The sequence below is a fragment of the Aspergillus tanneri genome (assembly GCF_003426965.1).
Source record: "Aspergillus tanneri strain NIH1004 chromosome Unknown AapTan_9_pilon_pilon_pilon, whole genome shotgun sequence".
NCBI lineage: Eukaryota > Fungi > Ascomycota > Eurotiomycetes > Eurotiales > Aspergillaceae > Aspergillus > Aspergillus tanneri.
The window spans coordinates 1,108,587-1,130,157 of NW_022984636.1; the positions used below are offsets into that span (position 1 = coordinate 1,108,587).

Below are 21,571 nucleotides of genomic sequence, written 5' to 3' on the forward strand. Positions count from 1 at the left end.
TTCCCACATTTCCTGTACGATAGAATTCTTCCTTCCTTCCTTCCTTCTCTACGTTTGATGTTTCGTTAGATCGCCACCTTAGATAGAATCTATCCATTTTGCCAAGGTGTACAGGATCATCACACCAGGGATCGCAGTATCTCAACTAACTGAGCCTACTAAGCGGTTCTATATTCTCATTTAGGTGTTCAACTAACTAAAAAGATTGAGGGGTAGAATGGATCGTTAGTTCCGCACCGCCAAGTCGGGCAGATTATAGTGTTTCCGTAACAATTTTCATCTGAAATACAACAGTATGGGATCAATCAAAGGGTTCGAGGCCGACAAGGTCACCGGGAATTATGGCCGCGGAGAATGGGGACATCTCTATTGCCGGTGTGAATAATGCTATCTTTGCCGGTTACAGTAAAGGGAAAATTAATATCAGCCGATCGTCCACGCAAGCGGCTGGAAAGGTGTCTAATTGATCCTAAGCCACTGGGAACAGCACAGTACTGAACCTTGTTACCGTATATAGAAAAACAACGTTAATTTCATACTACAAAAAATCGGTAGAGGAATATTCAAGTGGTTTGCTTGGCAGGATCAGTAAAGAGAGCCCACAGCATAATATTGTACATTATCTTGATTCCTCCGGCCAGTGAGAATGACAGCCATAGCTTGCCACGATCCCCAGGAACCCAGTGATCACTGGCCCCGGGCTCTGAGCCAGGGTCCGGATCACATTCACAGTGCCCAGGATTGCAGTTCGCTCTTTCGGCCCCACTGATTGAGATATAAAGGTCTGTCGCGATGGTTGATGGAAATCAATAAAGGTTGCTCGAAGTAGGAGCAGGATGGTAGCGACAGCGAGTTGACTGGGGACAGGAAGTAAAAGAAGCGCAGTGGATGCCACAGTATGACCTAAGACCATGGTTCTAATTAACCCAATATGTCTTACGGAAGGAACCGCAAGCACATTAGACAGCGCCGTCAGAAAATTGAAGCCGGAGAAAATGGAGCCTAGGATCCCAGGTTCGACCTGGAAGTTCTGGTTGAAGTAATAGGCCATCCAAGAATTATTAGACAGACCACTTCCAATGCTGTCCAGGATCAGGACAAAGCACAGTTTCCATACGAAGTTTCTTGTGCTTGCGTTCATTGAAGGAATAAGGGTGGGTGGCTCCTCAGCATGGATGAGAGAGTTATCGCTTGGGCGGAGAAGTGGTTCAGTCTCTCTATCACTTTGGTCGTGTACTTCATTCTCACTGTCAGCTATTTTATTTTGGGTCAAATGGCTTTCACACTCTCGGCTAAGGATGACCGATAAGGCGAGCTTCACTAGTCCCATCGCTGCGTATATCCAGAAAACGCAGCGGTATGCATCTACTGTTCCCCAGCCTTGATCCTCGAGCAACTGTAACAACCAGCCACACGACAACGTCCCAATCATTGCTCCCCAGGAGCCCAGCATATAGTACCATGAGAGGATCGCGTTGTAATTGTGAGCTGGCATTAATTGCGCCATGGCCGATTCTTCCACGGCTTTGAACGGACCGACATCTGCGCCACTGTGGAGGGGAGATGAGATAATCTGTTAATGCTGCAGGGCGAGATTGAACCTGTTGGATATGCCAGGACTTACCTGGGGCTAACGACTCCAACGACGCTAGCTCCGAGCAACAACCAGAAATTGTCACAGGTGACGAAGACATATCCACTCATTGCCATCAACAATGATCCCAAGGCAAGAACCTGCCTGCGCCCCGCGCGGTCTGAATACACACTGATGGATAAACTAATAACCACGTCGCCGACTAGAGTCCACGACATGAAAAAACCAATCCTCTTTTCTGAATTTCCCAGAGCAGAAAGAAAAATAGATAATACAAGGGTTGATCCTCCAAAAGCAAACATGCGCACAATTCTCTGCAAGAATAAGTATATCACGTCGCGATGCATGGAGTGGAAGCTGTCCAGACCCGTCAGGGAGACAATCTTACGCCAGAGTCTTGTATGCCACGAGACTGACTCATTCATCGCGTTGGTCGTGCGGGCTCTTCTTCATCCGAGTATAGCGGGGCGAGATCAAGGCTGCAAACAACCCGTCCTGGTAGTAGATAGAAGATGGATGGGGCAGCTGTTAATATAGTAAGTATACAATATAGGCGAGAAAGCAGAGGGGTAGAGAGACGATGATTTTCTTCGACGATGAATAACTTAAGCAGCTGTTGGGCACGAATATGAATAAGATAAATTAAGATAAAGTAGTTGGACACCGAGCGGCGCGCCGCTCACTGCTCCGGCTCTCCCTCACCTCCATCTTACTTTAGATATTATTCATACCATTTATCTCCATATAAATGAAATATATTATAAAAAATACGCAGTAGAACTATCTGGTAGGACATTTTAATCGATTATAGCCCTGAATATTGCAATTACTGCATGTGGGAGGCCTTCGCTGGTTTTATACCACTATTCATTGTAAAGGGCGAAATGCCTTGCTATCTAATAACTAGATATACACAAAGAGGAATCGCTGAAAGGGAGAAAGTAAAGGGGAGGAAGTGTGCGTTCTCATACTAATGGGGGCGTAATGCACTTCCCCAAATTTGCGATCAGGTGATATATACTTTCTTAGTCATAAAAGCAACCTTTCCTTTTTCGGTTTCTGTTTATCTTATGCTCGCGTTGCTTGATCCCTATCCTGCCTGTCCCACATACTTCCCTCCCAAGCAATGGATCCTCTTCCTGATCTACCTGAAGAGACTGATAAAATCTTCTGCAGCAAATGCGTGAAATTCTACGGCGTTGATGAATTCAAGTTTAACAAGGACGGGAAGCCACAAAGAACTTGCAAGCGCCATGGTCGAAAACGCGCGTTGGAGCTCGATGACTGGGACAGTTTCACCCGGCTTCTCCGAAATTGGAATAAATTGGCAAGTATCTTTGAGATTGTAGAAATGCAAAGCTTAGACTGGTGGACAAACAGGCTCTTCTAACCTGATCTGAATTGATAGAATCAAGACCAAATACTCGAAGGGAGCTATATTTTTGATTTGGATACTCTACCTGTTAATTTCGGCTCCCTGCGTGCGCTTGAAGTTGCAAATGGCGATGGAGATGACATCGACCGTAACACGCTTCTGCGATCCGAAGTGAACGCGGCGATGCACGACCTGGGTGTAGTGATTTGGAAGGCGGGTGGGTTTCGTTTCCGCCACACGGGAACCAATTTCCAAAGTTTCACGTACAAATACCACTGCTCCCAAGACCTGATGCACGTTAAAAACTATCAGTCTACGGTGGAGGAAGAGAAGCAGCGGGATGGCCGACGAATGGCGCGGTTTCCTTGCCAAAGCAAGCTCAATATACGGCCGTGTTTACAGAGCCGAACGCTATCTCTATCGATCTGTCATCAATGGCACATACCCTATGAAGACATCGAACTGTCACCAGTTGTGCAAGAAGTGATCAATTCGCTTGTATCCACCAAAACTCCGTCCGAAATATACCGTGAGATTCGACAGATTCCAGAAGGAAAACCGGTGACGAGGCATCAAGTGTACTATCTGTGGCAGAAAGCGAATGCAGAGATCTGGCAGCGAGACTTAGATCCCTTCGTCTCGGCCACAATGCTTCTTTCTGAAGACAGTCGCTATCGTGATCACCACGCAGTCTTCACGGCGGGAAACCTGAGGGCATTAGGGTTCTTCGCCTCTGAAACCATTGAAAAGTTGCGGGGATCCGCCCCTCAATTAGTGATGGACTCCACGTTTGGAACCAACAGTGGTGGTATGGACCTATTTGCGGTATTGGCCGAAGTTGAAGGTACTGGAGTTCCGCTTGCATATTGCCTGGTCGAGCTGCTAAAAAGCCTCCTCCTCAGGCCAACCCAGCACAGAAGAAACCCATCCGTGCGGACCCTGGAGCGACGACATACATTCTTCAGCAATTTCTTGAACGACTGAAAAATTTCGGGTTCAATCCAAGATGCGTAGCGATTGACAAGGACTCATCAGAAATTGCCGCAGTCACGGCAGTGTGGTCTGGGGTAAAAGTTCAACTTTGCTACTGGCATGTGAAACGGGCTGTAAGCACAAAGCTCAATTCGTCTAAAAGCACTAACACGCAAAATCACTACCGGCCCGAGGAAGCCCAGAAACTGGTCTCAGATTTGGAGATCTGCTGGGGCTCGTTGCCAATCCGCCGACCGCTGGGCCATCGATTTGGTGATTGCGCCTGCCCATCGAAGGGGATAAAATCGACGAAATTGGTAGACTGGAACCCGCAACCAAGGAGGACCGGGACACAGTTCTAGAAATTTTCTGTCGACATTTTAACCTTCATCCCCTCATTCCTGATTCTAATGGCACATATAAGTCCTCGACGACTTTGCATCGCGAATGTGCGGCCGAGATGCATACGTGGTGTAAGGAACGGGGATATTACCGTCTTTGGGCTTATCTGTATATCAACTGGTACTGTCCCGAACAGTGGAAGCTGTGGGCACGGGCCGCCGATCCTACTGATATCCCAGTGGTGAAAACAACAATGATTGTTGAGTCACACTGGCGAACGCTAAAGCACGACTATCTTCATCGATTCAATCGGCCGCGGGTTGACCTGGTGGTGTGGGTCTTGACGTCGCGAGTTCTCCCGGATGCCGTCCATCGAATGAAAGCTATTTCCAGTGGGCAGTTTCGCATATTCAAAGCTCGATGGAGAGATGCCTTCAAGAAGCAGTGGCGTAAGGAAGCCTGTAAAACCGTGGATCCGGACAAATTAAAAAAGAATACCACACGAATCCAGTTAACTGGGTCTGTGCTTGCAAATCCTTCCTCCACAGTCGCTTCCTTATATGCAAAACACATCGTCTATTGCTTTGAGTTACCCAGTCCAGACTGTTTTGAAACTGTTAGTCGCCAGACAGTCTATCCTTTCTGGAAAGATGAACAATTGATTTTGCGACCTGAGTATGCGCCGAGGGAGGGACTCCGCACTCGAAAACTGCATGGAATCGTTGAAATGCAAGACAGCACCCTATCATCCCTACTATACTCTTCAGAAAGCGAGTCAGAGCAGGATGAGGATGGAGATGATGACCAGGAGGCTGTGCCCATGGAAATCCTCGTCGCAGAATTCAGAGAAGTGATGCAAAATGCGATGAATCTTTTTGAGGATCAAGTAGCAAAGGGAAATGAAAAGTTTGTGGAGAGATTTATAGCTTCTAACCAAATGAATCGTATCTTGGTGGAAGAAGTTAAGCGCCGTCGTAATATGCGAAGCATGCCACGGACTTGGGGAGATGTAAACATCCAGCAACGATGTATTTCAAATAAATTGTTAAATTGCGGGAATTTTTAATTGGAGGATTAAAGTCTTGGCATTTCTATCATGTGATCGCACGGTTGGGGAAGTGCATTACGCACACTTCTCATACTACAAGGAGTCATGTGATTACGATAAGCGGACCAATCATATGTGTCGAACGCAGCGAAGGTGAAGCCGAGCAACATACAGGCGTAGCCCGTGACATTATTTAATATTTACTTCTCCGCACTACCACCTTACCACCTTTCTTCCTCCTCTCTACGCATGAAATTTTCGTTGAGATAGCTCCAATTTCATTAAATTGCTTGGCCATCACAGCCTGTGGATCGTATGGGATAACGTTTTAAAGTCATCGGTGCGGCGTACGATAAACACTGTTGTCGGCAAAAAATGACTTCACAAGTACGGACCCCCACCCTTACCACGTATGAAATTTGGAATTTCATACTTCAAATACGGCATAAAAGCTACACTAAAGTCTAAAAATTAAAGTTTAGTTTACATTAGTTATAAAAGTATTTAATATATTTTATAATTTGTACTGGAAGAAACTTACAGCACTCCTCACTCGACGGAGGGGCGAAAAATAGTCATCATATGTTTGCTGGTAAAGTCTGCTTTGAGGATGACTGTATCTATTTGCGCATGCTACCTCCTTTTGGAGTTCTACTCTGGTCTATCCCGGTGATTTCATTAGTAAGATCCACTGTAGTAGTAGACACTAAAATTCTGCCACTTTACATTGAAATTTCGTAAATGCTATTAAGCGTAATGCCTAGTATCAAATCCAGAGATATATTCAAGCCTAAATACATAAGAGATTAAGGTGTCGGTCAGCTGAATACGCGTATGAGCTAGTATCACCGATTATATAAGAATATGGATATGCATTGAAGAAAAAAATGAGGTCTCTAAGGTCTCTAACTATCTGAATCTATTTGGGAGAGCTGGATGACAAAGGTGAAAACAAAGGAATAAAGTCGGACCGAGCGGATGCTGAATAATGGGTAATATTGGCCCACTTTGGTCGACATAAGGTCAATTGGAATGACGCAATATGGCGACATTAAGGTGTATCTGACCTTAAATGATTGAACAGGCACTGGTTAACGCTGAAGCGGAAAAGCAGTATCTAAAAATTGACATTTCATTATTTTGTATGGCCAACATTTGCAGCAATTACTGCCTCGCACCTGAACTCCATAAAGCCAACAAATTCATTTAAAAAGTTCTCTGGCGCTTCATCCCACGCTCGGCGTGCAACATCACGGAGAGTAGCATAAGTAATATGGCTATCTCTGCAGGTATTGTGAATCCAATAATTCATCCAATTCCATACCATTTTTATAGGATTCAGATCAGGCGAGAAAGCGGGCCAAAAAATGGAAGTCAGCAGCTGTTTGAGAACCATTATGGCCTGGAGCTCCATCTTGCATTAAAAGAAGCTCAGTTTACTCTGTTTAAGTAGGCTAACATAGCAATCTAAAGGCGCCACCCTTTGACAGTAGGTATCTATAGGAATTGTACCCCATGCTTTCTCGGAAAAGACAAGGACCTCTAATAACTCCGTGAAAGGATCCCCAAAACCTCCAACCACGGCGACGTGGTGGCTCAGTACAGAGATAAGCCTCTCCAAGCTCTTCGCCAGCATTTGGGGATAAGTAGTTCTGAAGATGAAGCTCAGCCTGATTACGTCATTTGATACGGTGCTCGATGAGTAGGCTGATGCGATATAGCGTTCCAGGATAGAGCGACCTAATATACCGTCCGAGGAGTTAATACAGAGCGTAGGCCTGGAGAGAGCGTGGGTCGATGAGCTACATACTAAGTGTCGACTAACTACCAGGGGTAGAAGCGATTTGGCGTTGGAGAATCAACACTGTCAATGCATCACCGTGGAGTTCAGTAGTCGAGCAATATGAAGACCAGCGCTTCCTCAACCACCAGCAAGCCAGAAAGCTTGTATTTTTCATAAGTAAGCAATCGGAGCGAGTTCTCTGTTATGCGCATTAGATGCTACGGAATATTTGGCTAAGGAAAATTGCGGGAACAAAGCCAGGAACGAACTGGCCTGGCCGCTTCTTAGAAAGGCATAAAAAGGACCGTATATCTTCCTATACCACTAGTATCGATTCTGAAAGCAAGGGGGCTGTAAGCAGCGCCTACAGGATAGTCATAGGGAGTGGAGACCGGCCCTCTTTTTCTCCTGGTCTGATATACCATGAGGTATCTGGCAAACTATAAGACTCCTAGCTCCAAAAATTTGATGCCACAAACCAGCAATGTTTCTTTGCATCTTTGCCATCTGATTAGACAAATGAAGATCTAGGATTTGCTTTGCTTCAGCAGATATTTGACCTGGTAATAGCGGCCAAATTAGGAGGCGTTGGAGGCCTTTAATTCTTGATGCCCACGGATCTCACATCACCATGAAGTTTTTAAACTAATGTTGAGACAATAAAATCTATGTAGCCACCTATCCTCCTGGCTCTACGTATTTATTGCAACCGCTTGATGCTAGTATTTTTGGACCGCTTTCAGCGGCTTACGGAGATCAATTGGAAGCATGTTCACATGAATCCCAAGGCCTACTCCATATTACCAAATGTATTCTTCATCTCCACAATAAAAGGCTGCTTGGCTATAAATTACGATGGAAAATAATATTTTGTGCCCAGGACTTAGGGAATTAATAGCATTATGCCACCAATGAAGCGTCCAGTACACAATCGCTATCCTTGCTCATGCTATTCCCGCTTTAAGGCCCATTTAAGCCATCGCAACCTGTGCCAATACGTCCACAGAGGCCCGTTCTATTTAATACACCCCTACCCTCTGACAAGTAACCTCAGTTCATTGTTTCATCATGACTGGACAGACTGTCCTTTTTTGCGCCAACGGCTGCCCTTGATTCTTCTGTAGCACGTGTGGCAGCCACATCGGGGACCAGATCCAGGGCCAGGATTTGCGCTGGATCATTTCGAGTGCAATATTCAATATCAGTTAGGATCGAAGTGGTTTATGATCAGCTCATAGCTACGCGCTGACGCTTCTTCCAAGAGTCAGCAAAGTGGAGGTTCCACAGCCACTGGTGAAAGAATATACAAAGTCACCGACTGCGAAAAGGGAAACTGCTTTGCGAATGCTATTGTGGAGACGTGCCTTTTAATTTTGTATCCCACCCTACAGAGCGGTTCTGGTATTCGGGCAAATAGTTGGGTGTCCCCATCAGATATGATACAGTTTCCAGTCTCCCTAGGTCTTTGTCTATCTCCAGTTGGCGTTTCAACTGTATCTCAGTCCACATTGGAGGGTTCATGTCAGTAGAGTCGCGCGCTATCAGTCGCGATTGTCCCACGCATTGCATAGCATCTTGTAAAGGTAACCTGTGTACTTGAAGCTGGACACCAGTTTATATAATCATGCAGTCCCCATGGGTGATTATTTTATAAGACCTCGTCCACTCTGATGGCGTGGTTTGGTTTGTCTACACCGTCAAGCAGTCGACAAAGATCTTCTCACGCAGGGAATGGCCTGATCCAATAACCGACAAAATGAATTGCTAGAGAACCGAGTGGTTCAAACCCTGCATATTAATTAATTATCAATAAAGTACTTGTACATGCGTAGCTTTTGGGCGACTTCGAATAGATCATGATGAGGATAATCCCACACTGCGCGATGAGATTTTCGAATTTGATCTCGGGAGTCGCGCTGAGGAGCTTCAATAGATCCTACGAGCCATAGCCTGGTTGGAATAGTCCTGGCCCGTGGCCATTTTGCTGGCAAGATGCTGTTCGAGATTTGCGACCATGGCGACTCACTGTCCGGAGGCCGCACTATATGGGGTTGAGCTATCTCTTGTCTCGAGACATTAGGGATTATCTGGTTAGCACTTAGACGTACCCGGTCGACGCGAGGCATGGTCTACGGGAAGGAAATCGAGATGTGGTTCTTGTGTAGGTGGTTGCTTATTTGTGAGGAACCATTTCCATCCTTTTGTCTTCAGATAAAGGAACACTATCGGCTATCTCAGTATTGCGAAAGGCACTGGGGCCCGTGTCCTCTTCCTGGGTCATGGCAGAGGCTGTTGTCGTCAACGGATTCTCCCTAGGTTCTGTGGTGGTTCGAATCCGTGGCCGCTCATGTTCGCAACGCGACTTCAGTTTCTTATCATCCCTAGAAGTTATGTCGTTTGTATTCTTACGTTTTTGCTGCCTTCTTCGAATTCGTACTAATTAGCTTCCATTGGTCGCTTTTTGTTTTCCGCTCGGCGCTTTTCCTCCCTGATCCCGCGCACCTGGACAAGCGTAAGAATGCGTACTGTAGAAACGACATGTCTCCTCAGCTTCTTTCTCTCTTTTTTGGCGGTGATAATCTTAGTAAATCCGGCGTTGGTCTCTTCGAGGATTGTAAACTTAGCACTCTTGCGGACCATGGCTTTGTATACTTAGGCAGCCTCCGCGAAGAGCTGTTCTCGCTGGCGCGGTTCTGGACATACTCCTCTAATCGTCCGCAGTATTCTAGCAGTTTTGCATAAACGCGCGGCGTGGGCACAGAGCCTGTAGAGCCTCCTGGACGTGACGGAGGTTGTGGGATGCCAGAGGACGTTGCCAGGTCGCCCGTTGCGTCAGCGTGGGCAATGAGTTGCTTGAGAATTACTTCGGGGTCAGTGGGAACAATCCCAGCTTTCCGGTATGCGGAGCAAGTAGTTTCTACTTTGAATGCCTTTTCACGGGCTACTGAGTCGAATTGGAGGAAGTCATACTTGGAAACGCCACGCAAGCCATATTGCGTGGCTTCGTCCACCTCAACGCGGCAGTAATGGCCAGCGGTGCGAAGCATCCCGCATCAAGCGGTTGCAAGAGATGTGTCGTGTGGAGGTAAACAGAGAGGCAGGATGTTGTAGTCATGACAGAAGCCCAGGAATTCGCTGGTGAGGTGACTGGAATGGCAATCCATGATGAGAAGACGCGTGTGACCCCAGGCTGATTGAACCGTCACCGGTTGGAAAATGGTCCTCAACCACTCAAACCCAAGCTCATGGTCAGCGTATCCATTCGGACTGATCCCAAATGCAGTCCCATTCATGGACTGACGCATTGTAAGGGAATCCTATTGTTCCGATGAGTTTGAGCTTTCCAGAACACGAACGGCGGAATGGCTACCCAGCTGCTGCTGATACATTCAATGACTGTGACCGATTCTCAGTCGCCTGCTTGTTTTATAAACTTTACACGAGAACTGGAAGGGATCCGGACTCGAGCCTTCTCTGATATTCCTAAAATACATCCCTTTTCATCCATGTTGTAGATGTTGCTGCCAAGGATACGGTATTTCTCCTTCACCGACTCGAGCGGTTAAACCATCCTTCCATAGATTCTCGAGTAACACAGTTCCAGCGCTCCTTATCTACTCTTGCACCCATTACACATTTGATTTCTGTGTGTCAATTGGTAAACTTCGTCACCCAATTCTTACCTAGCGGCGACGAATCATCGCCCATTCTTCGACGGATGTGTTCGGCCATTCCACGGACTCGTGACAGTTGAGCAGGAACTCCAAGACGATGGAGCTGAAAATCCATTCAATGAGGACCTTCTCCTCTTCAGCAAGCAAGTTGAATTTTTAACTTTGCGCGTTGGATGCTCTCCCAGCTGCCCGATGATACACGGTGAACACTAGAGCCTCGAGGGTATGGACTGCAGAACTTAACGACGCAAAATGCCCCAAATTGAATGATTCGATGGCTCACGAGTACGAGTTTCCGGCGATGGAGTCCCCATAATTTTACTAATTACATACATTGATTTTTCTAAATCTACAATGGTTGGGTTGGAAATTTTGAAAAAGTGGGATCGAACAATAGGGGTAAACTACGTTTCTCGGATGGGGGTGATTCTTGCTTGGCAGGGAGACCTTCTAGGCAAAAAAAAAAAAAATAAATAAATAAATTAATAAATAGTCAGCTGCAGCCGTCCAATAATTCCCCCATTCTTTGGGATCCCTCACATTCCAGACCACTGTATTCCGTACAGTAACAATATTGTCTCCCACCAATGGGGGGGCCCATCCCCCTCCTTAGACTCATTTCCCTTTGATCGTATGTAGGCTAGTGTATGGGCATTGTAAGAATAGTACATTAATGACTTACGGGCGGTTGATCTGCTTAGTACCTTAGTACTCCGCCTCGTACATTCCTAGCTTCTGCTATCCCTTTGTTATCATCGACGTCCTCTGCTTCTTTTTGTCCCTCTCTCTATGTAGTTTGCTTAGTTTTACCGGTGTGACTTTCTGTATGCCTTTATAATTCTCTACGTGGTTTAGTTATCCTTTGGTGGCTTTCTGACTTCTCCTCTTTTCCCCTCTACACGGCTTCTTTAAAATCTTTTTTTTATTCTTCCACTATCCAAAGTCGTGCAATGTCCAGCTTGCCCTACATCTCTGTTTCAAGTTTGCCCGTAAAGTGGGCTGAATACCAAGCTGTTCACCCTCGATTTCTCAATTAGCCTCCTGGGCGAAAGTCGAATTATTCTCAACTTGGCTCTTTCTGTTCGTTTGTTAGAAATGATACCAGAGTGTCATGGCCCGCTTTGGGCTATTGACGATCTTTCTCGTTGCTTTCAGAGAAAGTGTGTACTTCCATATTCCGTATCAGTTGGCTTTCCCTTGCTTTTAATGCCACGTTGGTGCCAGCTACTTACCTATGCCGTCTGAAATCTAGTTACCTGCAAGTAATTTTTCCCCTTACAGCATGTGGTCTCTCCCTACTATTGATCGTCCTTCGCCTTGTTTACCGTTATGTCGTTGTTCGGAAGATTTTGTTATATAAAGCTGTACATGGTAATGCCACCGCAGATGATACGCAGTGTGTCGGAGTGGTAGAGGAGGAGCTGGTGGAAGAAGCTGATCCAATGCTATCCAAGGCGGCGAAGGCCGAGCTGCTCCAATTCGACGTCGACCGTCCTCGAGGTCAAATCACTTTTATTGCATTGGAGCTTGTTGCTTTAGTAGGTGAAGTGACCAATTTTATTGCCATTCTGTTCACGAATGGCTGGGGTGACCTTGGTAAACTGCCTGCCCTCGTGAAGTTGGTTTCCTGGGGTTACATATTATTCCTGGTGTTGGTTCGATTTCTTTCGATCTTCGGGCTGCATTCATTTCCCAGGCTCTGGGATCACACAGCTGCTTTGTATGGGCTGCAATGGCTCTTTACCGTATTTGTTTTCCGGTCTTCCGTCATCCATCCGATATCAAGGCGTGCATTAAGCTTTAGTGCTATCGAGTTCTTGTTGTCTACCTTTCTCTTTCTTATTGCCTTGACCACTCGTAGAGGGAATAAGACAGTTTTGGTTCCACGTGAAGATGGACTTCAGCCGGCAAGACACTCAACTGCGAGCTTGCTATCTCTTTTCACATTTTCCTGGCTTGACCCTCTCGTCTACAAAGGCTGCAGACAAACTCTTGAGCTCGAAGACGTCTGGAATTTAACGAAGTCCCAGAAGGCCGCAACAGTACTGGAGGGTTTTCGCTGCAAACAGTACAAAGGGTCATTAACCTGGAAGCTCTTGCGTTACTTCGCTGGCACCCTCCTGATGCAAGGTGCATGGACTATCCTTTCGAGCTTTTTCACCTATCTTCCCACAATTCTTCTCAGGGTAATTGTACAATACGTTGAGGATCCGAGGTCCACCACGGCGAATGCTGCCTGGTTGTACGCCATATTGTTGCTTTGTTTCGGAGCGATCCAGGGAATAGCCGATGGACAGGCCCTCTTCATCGGGCGCATGCTCGGCGTGAAACTTCGTGCTATCATTATCGGCGAGATCTATGCCAAAGCCCTTAGACGAAAGGCCGTTGCAGCCGTCGACTCGACGCAAAAGATAACAGACGACTCTCCTACAGGTAACAAAAAGAAGGATGTTTTTTCTTTTGGCCGTAAGAAGAGGGCCGCAACTGATCCGGAAACGAGCCCAGGAGGTGTGAAACCAGAAGCCGAGGACGCGACTCAGCTGGCGAACGTCGGGACGGTCATCAACTTAATGGCGATTGATTCCTTCAAAGTTAGTGAGGTGGGCGCCAATCTACATTTCCTATGGGCTAGCGTGCCAGTGCAGATTATTATCGCTGTCTCACTCTTGTATCGGCTGCTAGGGTTCAGCTCGTTTGCTGGTATTATCATTATGGTCCTATTACTACCCATAAATATCCTCATTGCAAAGCAATTTACGAAGATACAAAACCAGATCCTAAAGGGTACCGATGCACGCATCCACGCTACAAATGAGATCCTCCAAAACATACGCATTATAAGATATTTTGCATGGGAACAGCGGTTCCAGGATATTGTGGATGAAAAGCGAAAAGCGGAACTTAAAGCCTTACGCTTCCGTTACATCCTCTGGTCTGTGATAGCAATAGTCTTTTTTGGGACGCCGATTCTCATTACTTTCGCCTCCTTTTTCCTGTACACCGTTGTTGAGAAGAAGGACTTGACGCCCTCAGTGGCATTCCCTGCCTTGTCCCTGTTCACGCTCCTCCGTGTCCCCCTTGACCAGCTTGCCGACATACTAGCCCACGTTCAAGAATCGAAAGTTTCTCTGGAGCGAGTGGACAAGTATTTGAACGAGGAAGAAACCGATAAGTACGTTCAGTTAGAGCCCGAGGAGATCAGCGAACAGCCTTCTAGGATCGCACTTGACAATGCTACCCTTACCTGGGGTTCTATCAAGGGTCGGTACTGGGATGGTACGCCAGATAAAACCCCTGCCGCGTTCCGTTTAATCGACCTCAATGTATCTTTCCACGTCGGGCGTCTTAATATTATCTCAGGGTCTACGGGCTCAGGGAAGACATCCCTCCTGATGGCTTTAATTGGAGAAATGAAGCTCCTGAAAGGGCGGGTTTGTTTGCCAGGTGGAACTGTTAGCAGGGCAGAGCTTCCAGTGGATCCCCAGACAGGCCTTATAGAAAGCGTTGCATACTGTGCACAGGAAGCGTGGCTCGTGAATGACACTGTAAAGGAAAATATTGTTTTTGCATCTTCATTTAATCAACGGCGCTACAATGCTGTGATCAAAGCAGGCGCTCTGGAACGAGATTTGGCCGTCCTTCATGCTGGTGACCAAACAATGGTTGGGGAGAATGGAGTCAGTCTCTCAGGAGGCCAGAAGCAACGAATTTCTCTCGCACGCGCTATCTATAGTAGAGCCCGGCACATCCTCTTAGATGACTGTCTTAGTGCTGTCGACTCCCATACAGCAAAGCATATCTTCAAAGAAGCTATCGTGGGGTCTTTGATGGTAGACCGCACTTGCATACTTATTACACACAATATTGCCTTGACTGTCCCACACGCACACCATGTTGTTGTTCTTGAGAATGGTAAAATCGCCGCACAGGGCCATCCGGACGAGGTAGCAGCTTCAGGCGCCTTTGGTGACAATCTCCTTAAATCTAGACCAGTCTCCAGATCAAGTTCCCAATGTTCATATCGCAGGCATACGGGTCGGGAAGAACAGCACGAAGAGGACTTAGATACGGCCAACAGTTCTGCTGTCAACAGTTCGACTGATCAGGGTATTAAAGGAAACGATGCGCACCCGAGGCTCGTGGAGTCAAAGGCGGTTGGTAGTGTCCAATGGTCAACTATCAAGATGTACCTTAAGTCTATGGGCTCCTGGTATTACTGGGCCTGTGCTCTGCTTGTCTTCTCGCTGCAGCGGTTAGGCTCGGTGTCCACAAATATTTGGATAAGACAGTGGGCAAATTCCTACCGTACTGAGGCTGCAGTGACTGCAGATGCGGGCAACTATGCTGCGATGACAAATTTGAAATTTCCATCTCTTAACATTGGGGGTGTTCCATGGACTTCAGCCTCAAGCAGCTCTCAACATAGCACGCAGGTATCAATCAGTGCTTCAGCTGATGTGAATGTCTTTTACTATCTTGGTGTTTATGCGCTTCTTGGCGCCGTTTATCTTTTAATCTCGTTTACGAGGGAGGCCGTCCTTTTCTGGGGTTCTCTGCATGCGTCTATGAAAATCCACAATCGTCTTTTGAAGGCTGTGATGCATGCGAAATTCAAGTTCTTTGATTCCACTCCTCTAGGCCAAATAATGAACAGATTCTCAAAGGATGTCGAAGCGGTTGATCAGGAAGTAGCCCCTGTGGTAATTGGTATGCTCCACTTCTTAGCATCGGTTATTATAATCGTGGTTCTTATTTCTGTTATCACACCTGGATTTTTGGTTGCAGCAGTATTCATTACGCTTATCTACTTTACTCTGGGTGCTGTTTACTTGAATTCCTCTCGCGATCTCAAACGACTAGAATCTGTGCAACGGAGTCCTTTATACCAGCAGTTTGGTGAAACGCTCAATGGCATCGTTACCATTCGTGCATATGGCGATGGACCGAGGTTTATCGTGGACAATCACCGTCGGATAAACAACTACAATCGGCCACACTTTTACCTCTGGGCTATTGATCGGTGGCTGGCACTCCGTGTTGATATTACGGGAGCCTCGATATCATTTTTTACTGCCGTTTTCATCATCGCGAACATTGGCAAAGTAGACGCCGGTGCTGCTGGACTTTCATTGACATATGCAGTCACGTTCACAGAGAACGTCTTGTGGCTGGTCCGGCTTTATTCTGAGGTTCAACAAAACATGAACTCCGTTGAGCGCGTAAATGAATATTTAGGTGTTGAGCAAGAAGCGGTGGCGGTCATCGCCGATTCAAGACCACCGGCCAACTGGCCAAGCCATGGCGCAGTCGACTTTTCCAGCTACACCACTCGATATAGGGCTGATCTTGATCCGGTTCTGCAAAACATCTCTTTTACCGTACAAGCTGGTGAGAAAGTTGGCATTGTTGGACGTAATGGTGCTGGCAAAAGCTCGCTTGCTCTTGCTCTTTTCCGTGCGCTTGAAGCAGAGAAGGGACGCATATACATTGACGGCATAGATATCAGTGCTATTGGCTTGAAAGACTTACGAGAGTCAATCACCATTGTTCCTCAAGATCCCACACTTTTCACCGGCACTATACGGAGCAATTTGGATCCGTTTGGTATGTTGACTGATGAACAGATTTTTACTGCACTTCGGCGCGTGCGCTTGATTGGCTCCAGCGCCACAGGGACTACAACCCCCCTGACCGGTATCAAATATCTAGAGCCCAGCACGTTGATATTGAATGGTGCCAATGTGGCTACCCAGGATAATAAGAACATTTTCCTCAGTCTTGAATATCCTGTGTCTGAATCCGGATTGAACCTTTCTCAGGGCCAAAGGCAGTTACTGTGTCTGGCACGTGCGCTTCTCAAGAATCCCAAGGTCTTGATGATGGATGAGGCAACGGCTTCTATCGATTACAGTACCGACAGCAAGATCCAAGAGATGTTACGGGAGCTCCGGGACTGCACAATCATCACGATCGCACACCGGCTGCAAACCATCATCGACTATGATAAGGTGCTGGTACTGGACCACGGCCGCGTTATCGAGTTTGACCATCCCTGGACGCTGATAAACAAGACGGATGGCCTCTTTCGAAGTATATGTGAAAACAGTGGCAACATGGAATTTCTGCTGGATGGAGCGAAGAAGGCATGGGAACAGAAACGTCTAGTAGATGACTCATAGGCCAGCCTTATTATAAGTAATTATATTGACTATTCTTGTTGATTCCAATATCTATTTGGCCTGTTGTGGAAGATAAATGGAAAACAAAGTTTAGGATTTGTGACTCCGCAAATAGAGGGAGTATAGATGCCCGTTCAAAAGCATTCCGCATTGTATCGATTGCTGAAAACACATTCCTCCGGCTTCAGGATATCAGCTCGTTCTTGTAAACAAAGATAAATAACTCTTTACCCGCCCTGAAGATAGCTTCTCAATGTTCTCTTGCTCATTGCTCCTCGAGCGAGCCGACAGGGGGCCCTAGACGGCAAAAACTAAAGGCAAGGAGTTCAGTTGTCGTGCAGAAATGAGGTCAGACAAAAGAGAGATAGGTCTTACGAGGAAGGTGTATGAATATAGCCAGATATGTGGTGCCGATGTTTGTTTCCAACAGTATCCCTATATTCCTGTTGTAAATTGAGGCTCGCTCAAGTATCTATAGAGCTTCATATCTCATACGGAATAAATTCCGTATGGAATCAGGTTGATTGGAAATCAGTCTGATATTCATCTTGTATATAAACCCTCAAGTTTACGAGGAGAATAGAACAATCAATCTTACTCTGAAGCACAACCGCAACAGACACCACAGGCGATTATAATGGCACCATACAACCATATAATGGAGGCAACGACTCGCTGGTAGTGAGGGCCATCAAACATGAGATATACTGAATGATTGGATTTCCTATATAGAAGTAAATTGCACCGCTTGCACATAGCGTATTCAAAACCAAGCAATGGTCCCACAGAGAAGCAAGTATCACGACGGCAAGCATCGCGTTCACGTATATACCGCAAAAAATTCGATAGGACAACAACACAACAGAATGTGTGGTTCAGAATCAATTGACAAGCCACATAGCATCTAGCTAAAGACATTGTTGCATGTGTTCTGTGTGGTTAACCACTTTCATGAATATTCAATCTCGCATTCACTTGGCCTTAATGCGTAGAAGTAATTTCTAGCTATCTGTATTGAAAGACCAGCGGACTTACCTACGGGCCATTTGGTCTGTCTCATCTCTGGTTGAGCTAGGAATATGGTCAGTATTTATAAGGTCGGATATGCCACTAGCCACGGCTTTGGGCTCAGCGCCCACTAAAGTGACTTCTCTCCCTATTGAACGGCCTTATGAATGGTTTGTCTATCAGAGGAGCCAGTCTGATTGGGGGAACAATGAGGTTAACCTTTTACAGACTAGCATTGGTGGCTGAAGTGCCAACCACTCCAAAAAGCGTAAACCAGAAAGGGCGTTTTATTGAACGTCTTTCCTACGTACCGTCTGTTGGAAATGATGCCTCCAAAGGGGACCATTAAACTTGAAACACACAACACGACTATATGAAGAACACAGTTATCATCATGTATGATAGAGTTTTGAGAACCATGTGTGACGGTGCACATGGTCTGTTTGCATTGTTTGTATCTAGTTTTATTTACTTCTCCTCACCGCCCCCTCACCACCTTTCTTTCCCCTCCCTACGCATGAAATTTTCGTTGAGATAGTGTCAAATAATATGGCCGTTGGTGGACCAGAATCATGTGACTGGATCGGGGTAAAACCCCCCGTGGAGCACACAACAAAATAATCAATCAAGAATAACCAAGAAGAATAATCAAGAAGAGCCCAACAAGCTCAATCCATTCAAATAAGACCTTTTCATCAATCGTACTCTATTTCCTCTTCGGGACTAGCCGTATATCTGACAGATAGCACCAATTTCATCAAATTGCTCCGAATTCTCGCGCTATTTTAGCGATATTTGGTGTTTTTTAATTTGCTGGGCAGCTCGGACGGCTTCATCTACACGCCCATCATGAATTTCAGATAATTTAGTCATGTTGGGTGGTTTGTATGGCTTCAAAAAAATACTATTTTAAAAATCTGCCTCTAGGGTGGAAATGCCTGTAGGCCGCCGACCACCCACCGGCGGAAAGGCGGTGGGTGGTCAGGTGGTCCGCCACTAATAGTTGTCAAGGGCTGAACCCGTAGAACCTACAGATAGGTTATGTACAAGAAGGAATCGTTGAAGGAGGGAAGAAAGGAAGAGGAAAATGAGCGGTAAACAAACAAGAATGGGGGCGTAATGCACTTCCCCAAATTTGCGATCAGGTGATATATACTTTCTTAGTCATAAAAGCAACCTTTTCCTTTTTCGGTTTCTGTTTATCTTATGCTCGTCGTTGCTTGATCCCTATCCTGCCTGTCCCACATACTTCCCTCCCAAGCAATGGATCCTCTTCCTGATCTACCTGAAGAGACTGATAAAATCTTCTGCAGCAAATGCGTGAAATTCTACGGCGTTGATGAATTCAAGTTTAACAAGGACGGGAAGCCACAAAGAACTTGCAAGCGCCATGGTCGAAAACGCGCGTTGGAGCTCGATGACTGGGACAGTTTCACCCGGCTTCTCCGAAATTGGAATAAATTGGCAAGTATCTTTGAGATTGTAGAAATGCAAAGCTTAGACTGGTGGACAAACAGGCTCTTCTAACCTGATCTGAATTGATAGAATCAAGACCAAATACTCGAAGGGAGCTATATTTTTGATTTGGATACTCTACCTGTTAATTTCGGCTCCCTGCGTGCGCTTGAAGTTGCAAATGGCGATGGAGATGACATCGACCGTAACACGCTTCTGCGATCCGAAGTGAACGCGGCGATGCACGACCTGGGTGTAGTGATTTGGAAGGCGGGTGGGTTTCGTTTCCGCCACACGGGAACCAATTTCCAAAGTTTCACGTACAAATACCACTGCTCCCAAGACCTGATGCACGTTAAAACTATCAGTCTACGGTGGAGGAAGAGAAGCAGCGGGATGGCCGACGAATGGCGCGGTTTCCTTGCCAAAGCAAGCTCAATATACGGCCGTGTTTACAGAGCCGAACGCTATCTCTATCGATCTGTCATCAATGGCACATACCCTATGAAGACATCGAACTGTCACCAGTTGTGCAAGAAGTGATCAATTCGCTTGTATCCACCAAAACTCCGTCCGAAATATACCGTGAGATTCGACAGATTCCAGAAGGAAAACCGGTGACGAGGCATCAAGTGTACTATCTGTGGCAGAAAGCGAATGCAGAGATCTGGCAGCGAGACTTAGATCCCTTCGTCTCGGCCACAATGCTTCTTTCTGAAGACAGTCGCTATCGTGATCACCACGCAGTCTTCACGGCGGGAAACCTGAGGGCATTAGGGTTCTTCGCCTCTGAAACCATTGAAAAGTTGCGGGGATCCGCCCCTCAAATTAGTGATGGACTCCACGTTTGGAACCAACAGTGGTGGTATGGACCTATTTGCGGTATTGGCCGAAGTTGAAGGTACTGGAGTTCCGCTTGCATATTGCCTGGTCGAGCTGCTAAAGCCTCCTCCTCAGGCCAACCCAGCACAGAAGAAACCCATCCGTGCGGACCCTGGAGCGACGACATACATTCTTCAGCAATTTCTTGAACGACTGAAAAATTTCGGGTTCAATCCAAGATGCGTAGCGATTGACAAGGACTCATCAGAAATTGCCGCAGTCACGGCAGTGTGGTCTGGGGTAAAAGTTCAACTTTGCTACTGGCATGTGAAACGGGCTGTAAGCACAAAGCTCAATTCGTCTAAAAGCACTAACACGCAAAATCACTACCGGCCCGAGGAAGCCCAGAAACTGGTCTCAGATTTGGAGATCTGCTGGGGCTCGTTGCCAATCCGCCGACCGCTGGGCCATCGATTTGGTGATTGCGCCTGCCCATCGAAGGGGATAAAATCGACGAAATTGGTAGACTGGAACCCGCAACCAAGGAGGACCGGGACACAGTTCTAGAAATTTTCTGTCGACATTTTAACCTTCATCCCCTCATTCCTGATTCTAATGGCACATATAAGTCCTCGACGACTTTGCATCGCGAATGTGCGGCCGAGATGCATACGTGGTGTAAGGAACGGGGATATTACCGTCTTTGGGCTTATCTGTATATCAACTGGTACTGTCCCGAACAGTGGAAGCTGTGGGCACGGGCCGCCGATCCTACTGATATCCCAGTGGTGAAAACAACAATGATTGTTGAGTCACACTGGCGAACGCTAAAGCACGACTATCTTCATCGATTCAATCGGCCGCGGGTTGACCTGGTGGTGTGGGTCTTGACGTCGCGAGTTCTCCCGGATGCCGTCCATCGAATGAAAGCTATTTCCAGTGGGCAGTTTCGCATATTCAAAGCTCGATGGAGAGATGCCTTCAAGAAGCAGTGGCGTAAGGAAGCCTGTAAAACCGTGGATCCGGACAAATTAAAAGAATACCACACGAATCCAGTTAACTGGGTCTGTGCTTGCAAATCCTTCCTCCACAGTCGCTTCCTTATATGCAAACACATCGTCTATTGCTTTGAGTTACCCAGTCCAGACTGTTTTGAAACTGTTAGTCGCCAGACAGTCTATCCTTTCTGGAAAGATGAACAATTGATTTTGCGACCTGAGTATGCGCCGAGGGAGGGACTCCGCACTCGAAAACTGCATGGAATCGTTGAAATGCAAGACAGCACCCTATCATCCCTACTATACTCTTCAGAAAGCGAG

The 21,571-nt window shown here is 46.6% G+C and overlaps 5 protein-coding genes across 5 annotated transcripts; 3 read left to right on the top strand and 2 right to left on the bottom strand.

The window, feature by feature from the left end:
- Positions 1-619: 619 nt before the first annotated feature.
- ATNIH1004_011842 (uncharacterized protein) lies at positions 620-1,812 on the bottom strand (the record flags this gene model as incomplete). The annotated part of the gene is made up of 2 exons (XM_033576404.1): positions 620-1,550; positions 1,625-1,812. The coding sequence occupies 2 exons, from the start codon at positions 1,810-1,812 to the stop codon at positions 620-622; spliced, it is 1,119 nt and encodes a 372-aa protein (XP_033421068.1).
- Positions 1,813-2,720: 908 nt separating this feature from the next.
- ATNIH1004_011843 (uncharacterized protein) lies at positions 2,721-5,349 on the top strand (the record flags this gene model as incomplete). Its single annotated transcript, XM_033576405.1, has 4 exons — positions 2,721-2,925; positions 3,010-3,821; positions 3,872-4,075; positions 4,366-5,349. The coding sequence occupies 4 exons, from the start codon at positions 2,721-2,723 to the stop codon at positions 5,347-5,349; spliced, it is 2,205 nt and encodes a 734-aa protein (XP_033421069.1).
- Positions 5,350-9,287: 3,938 nt separating this feature from the next.
- On the bottom strand, positions 9,288-10,161 carry ATNIH1004_011844 (uncharacterized protein; the record flags this gene model as incomplete). The annotated part of the gene is made up of 2 exons (XM_033576406.1): positions 9,288-9,495; positions 9,818-10,161. The coding sequence occupies 2 exons, from the start codon at positions 10,159-10,161 to the stop codon at positions 9,288-9,290; spliced, it is 552 nt and encodes a 183-aa protein (XP_033421070.1).
- A 2,069-nt stretch (positions 10,162-12,230) lies between these two features.
- On the top strand, positions 12,231-16,967 carry ATNIH1004_011845 (uncharacterized protein; the record flags this gene model as incomplete). Its single annotated transcript, XM_033576407.1, has 1 exon — positions 12,231-16,967. The coding sequence occupies one exon, from the start codon at positions 12,231-12,233 to the stop codon at positions 16,965-16,967; it is 4,737 nt and encodes a 1,578-aa protein (XP_033421071.1).
- A 2,271-nt stretch (positions 16,968-19,238) lies between these two features.
- ATNIH1004_011846 (uncharacterized protein) lies at positions 19,239-21,316 on the top strand (the record flags this gene model as incomplete). The annotated part of the gene is made up of 5 exons (XM_033576408.1): positions 19,239-19,443; positions 19,528-19,704; positions 19,959-20,235; positions 20,291-20,774; positions 20,882-21,316. Coding segments are annotated over 5 exons (1,578 nt in total), but the record flags the coding sequence as incomplete, so codon positions are not given.
- Positions 21,317-21,571: the final 255 nt, after the last annotated feature.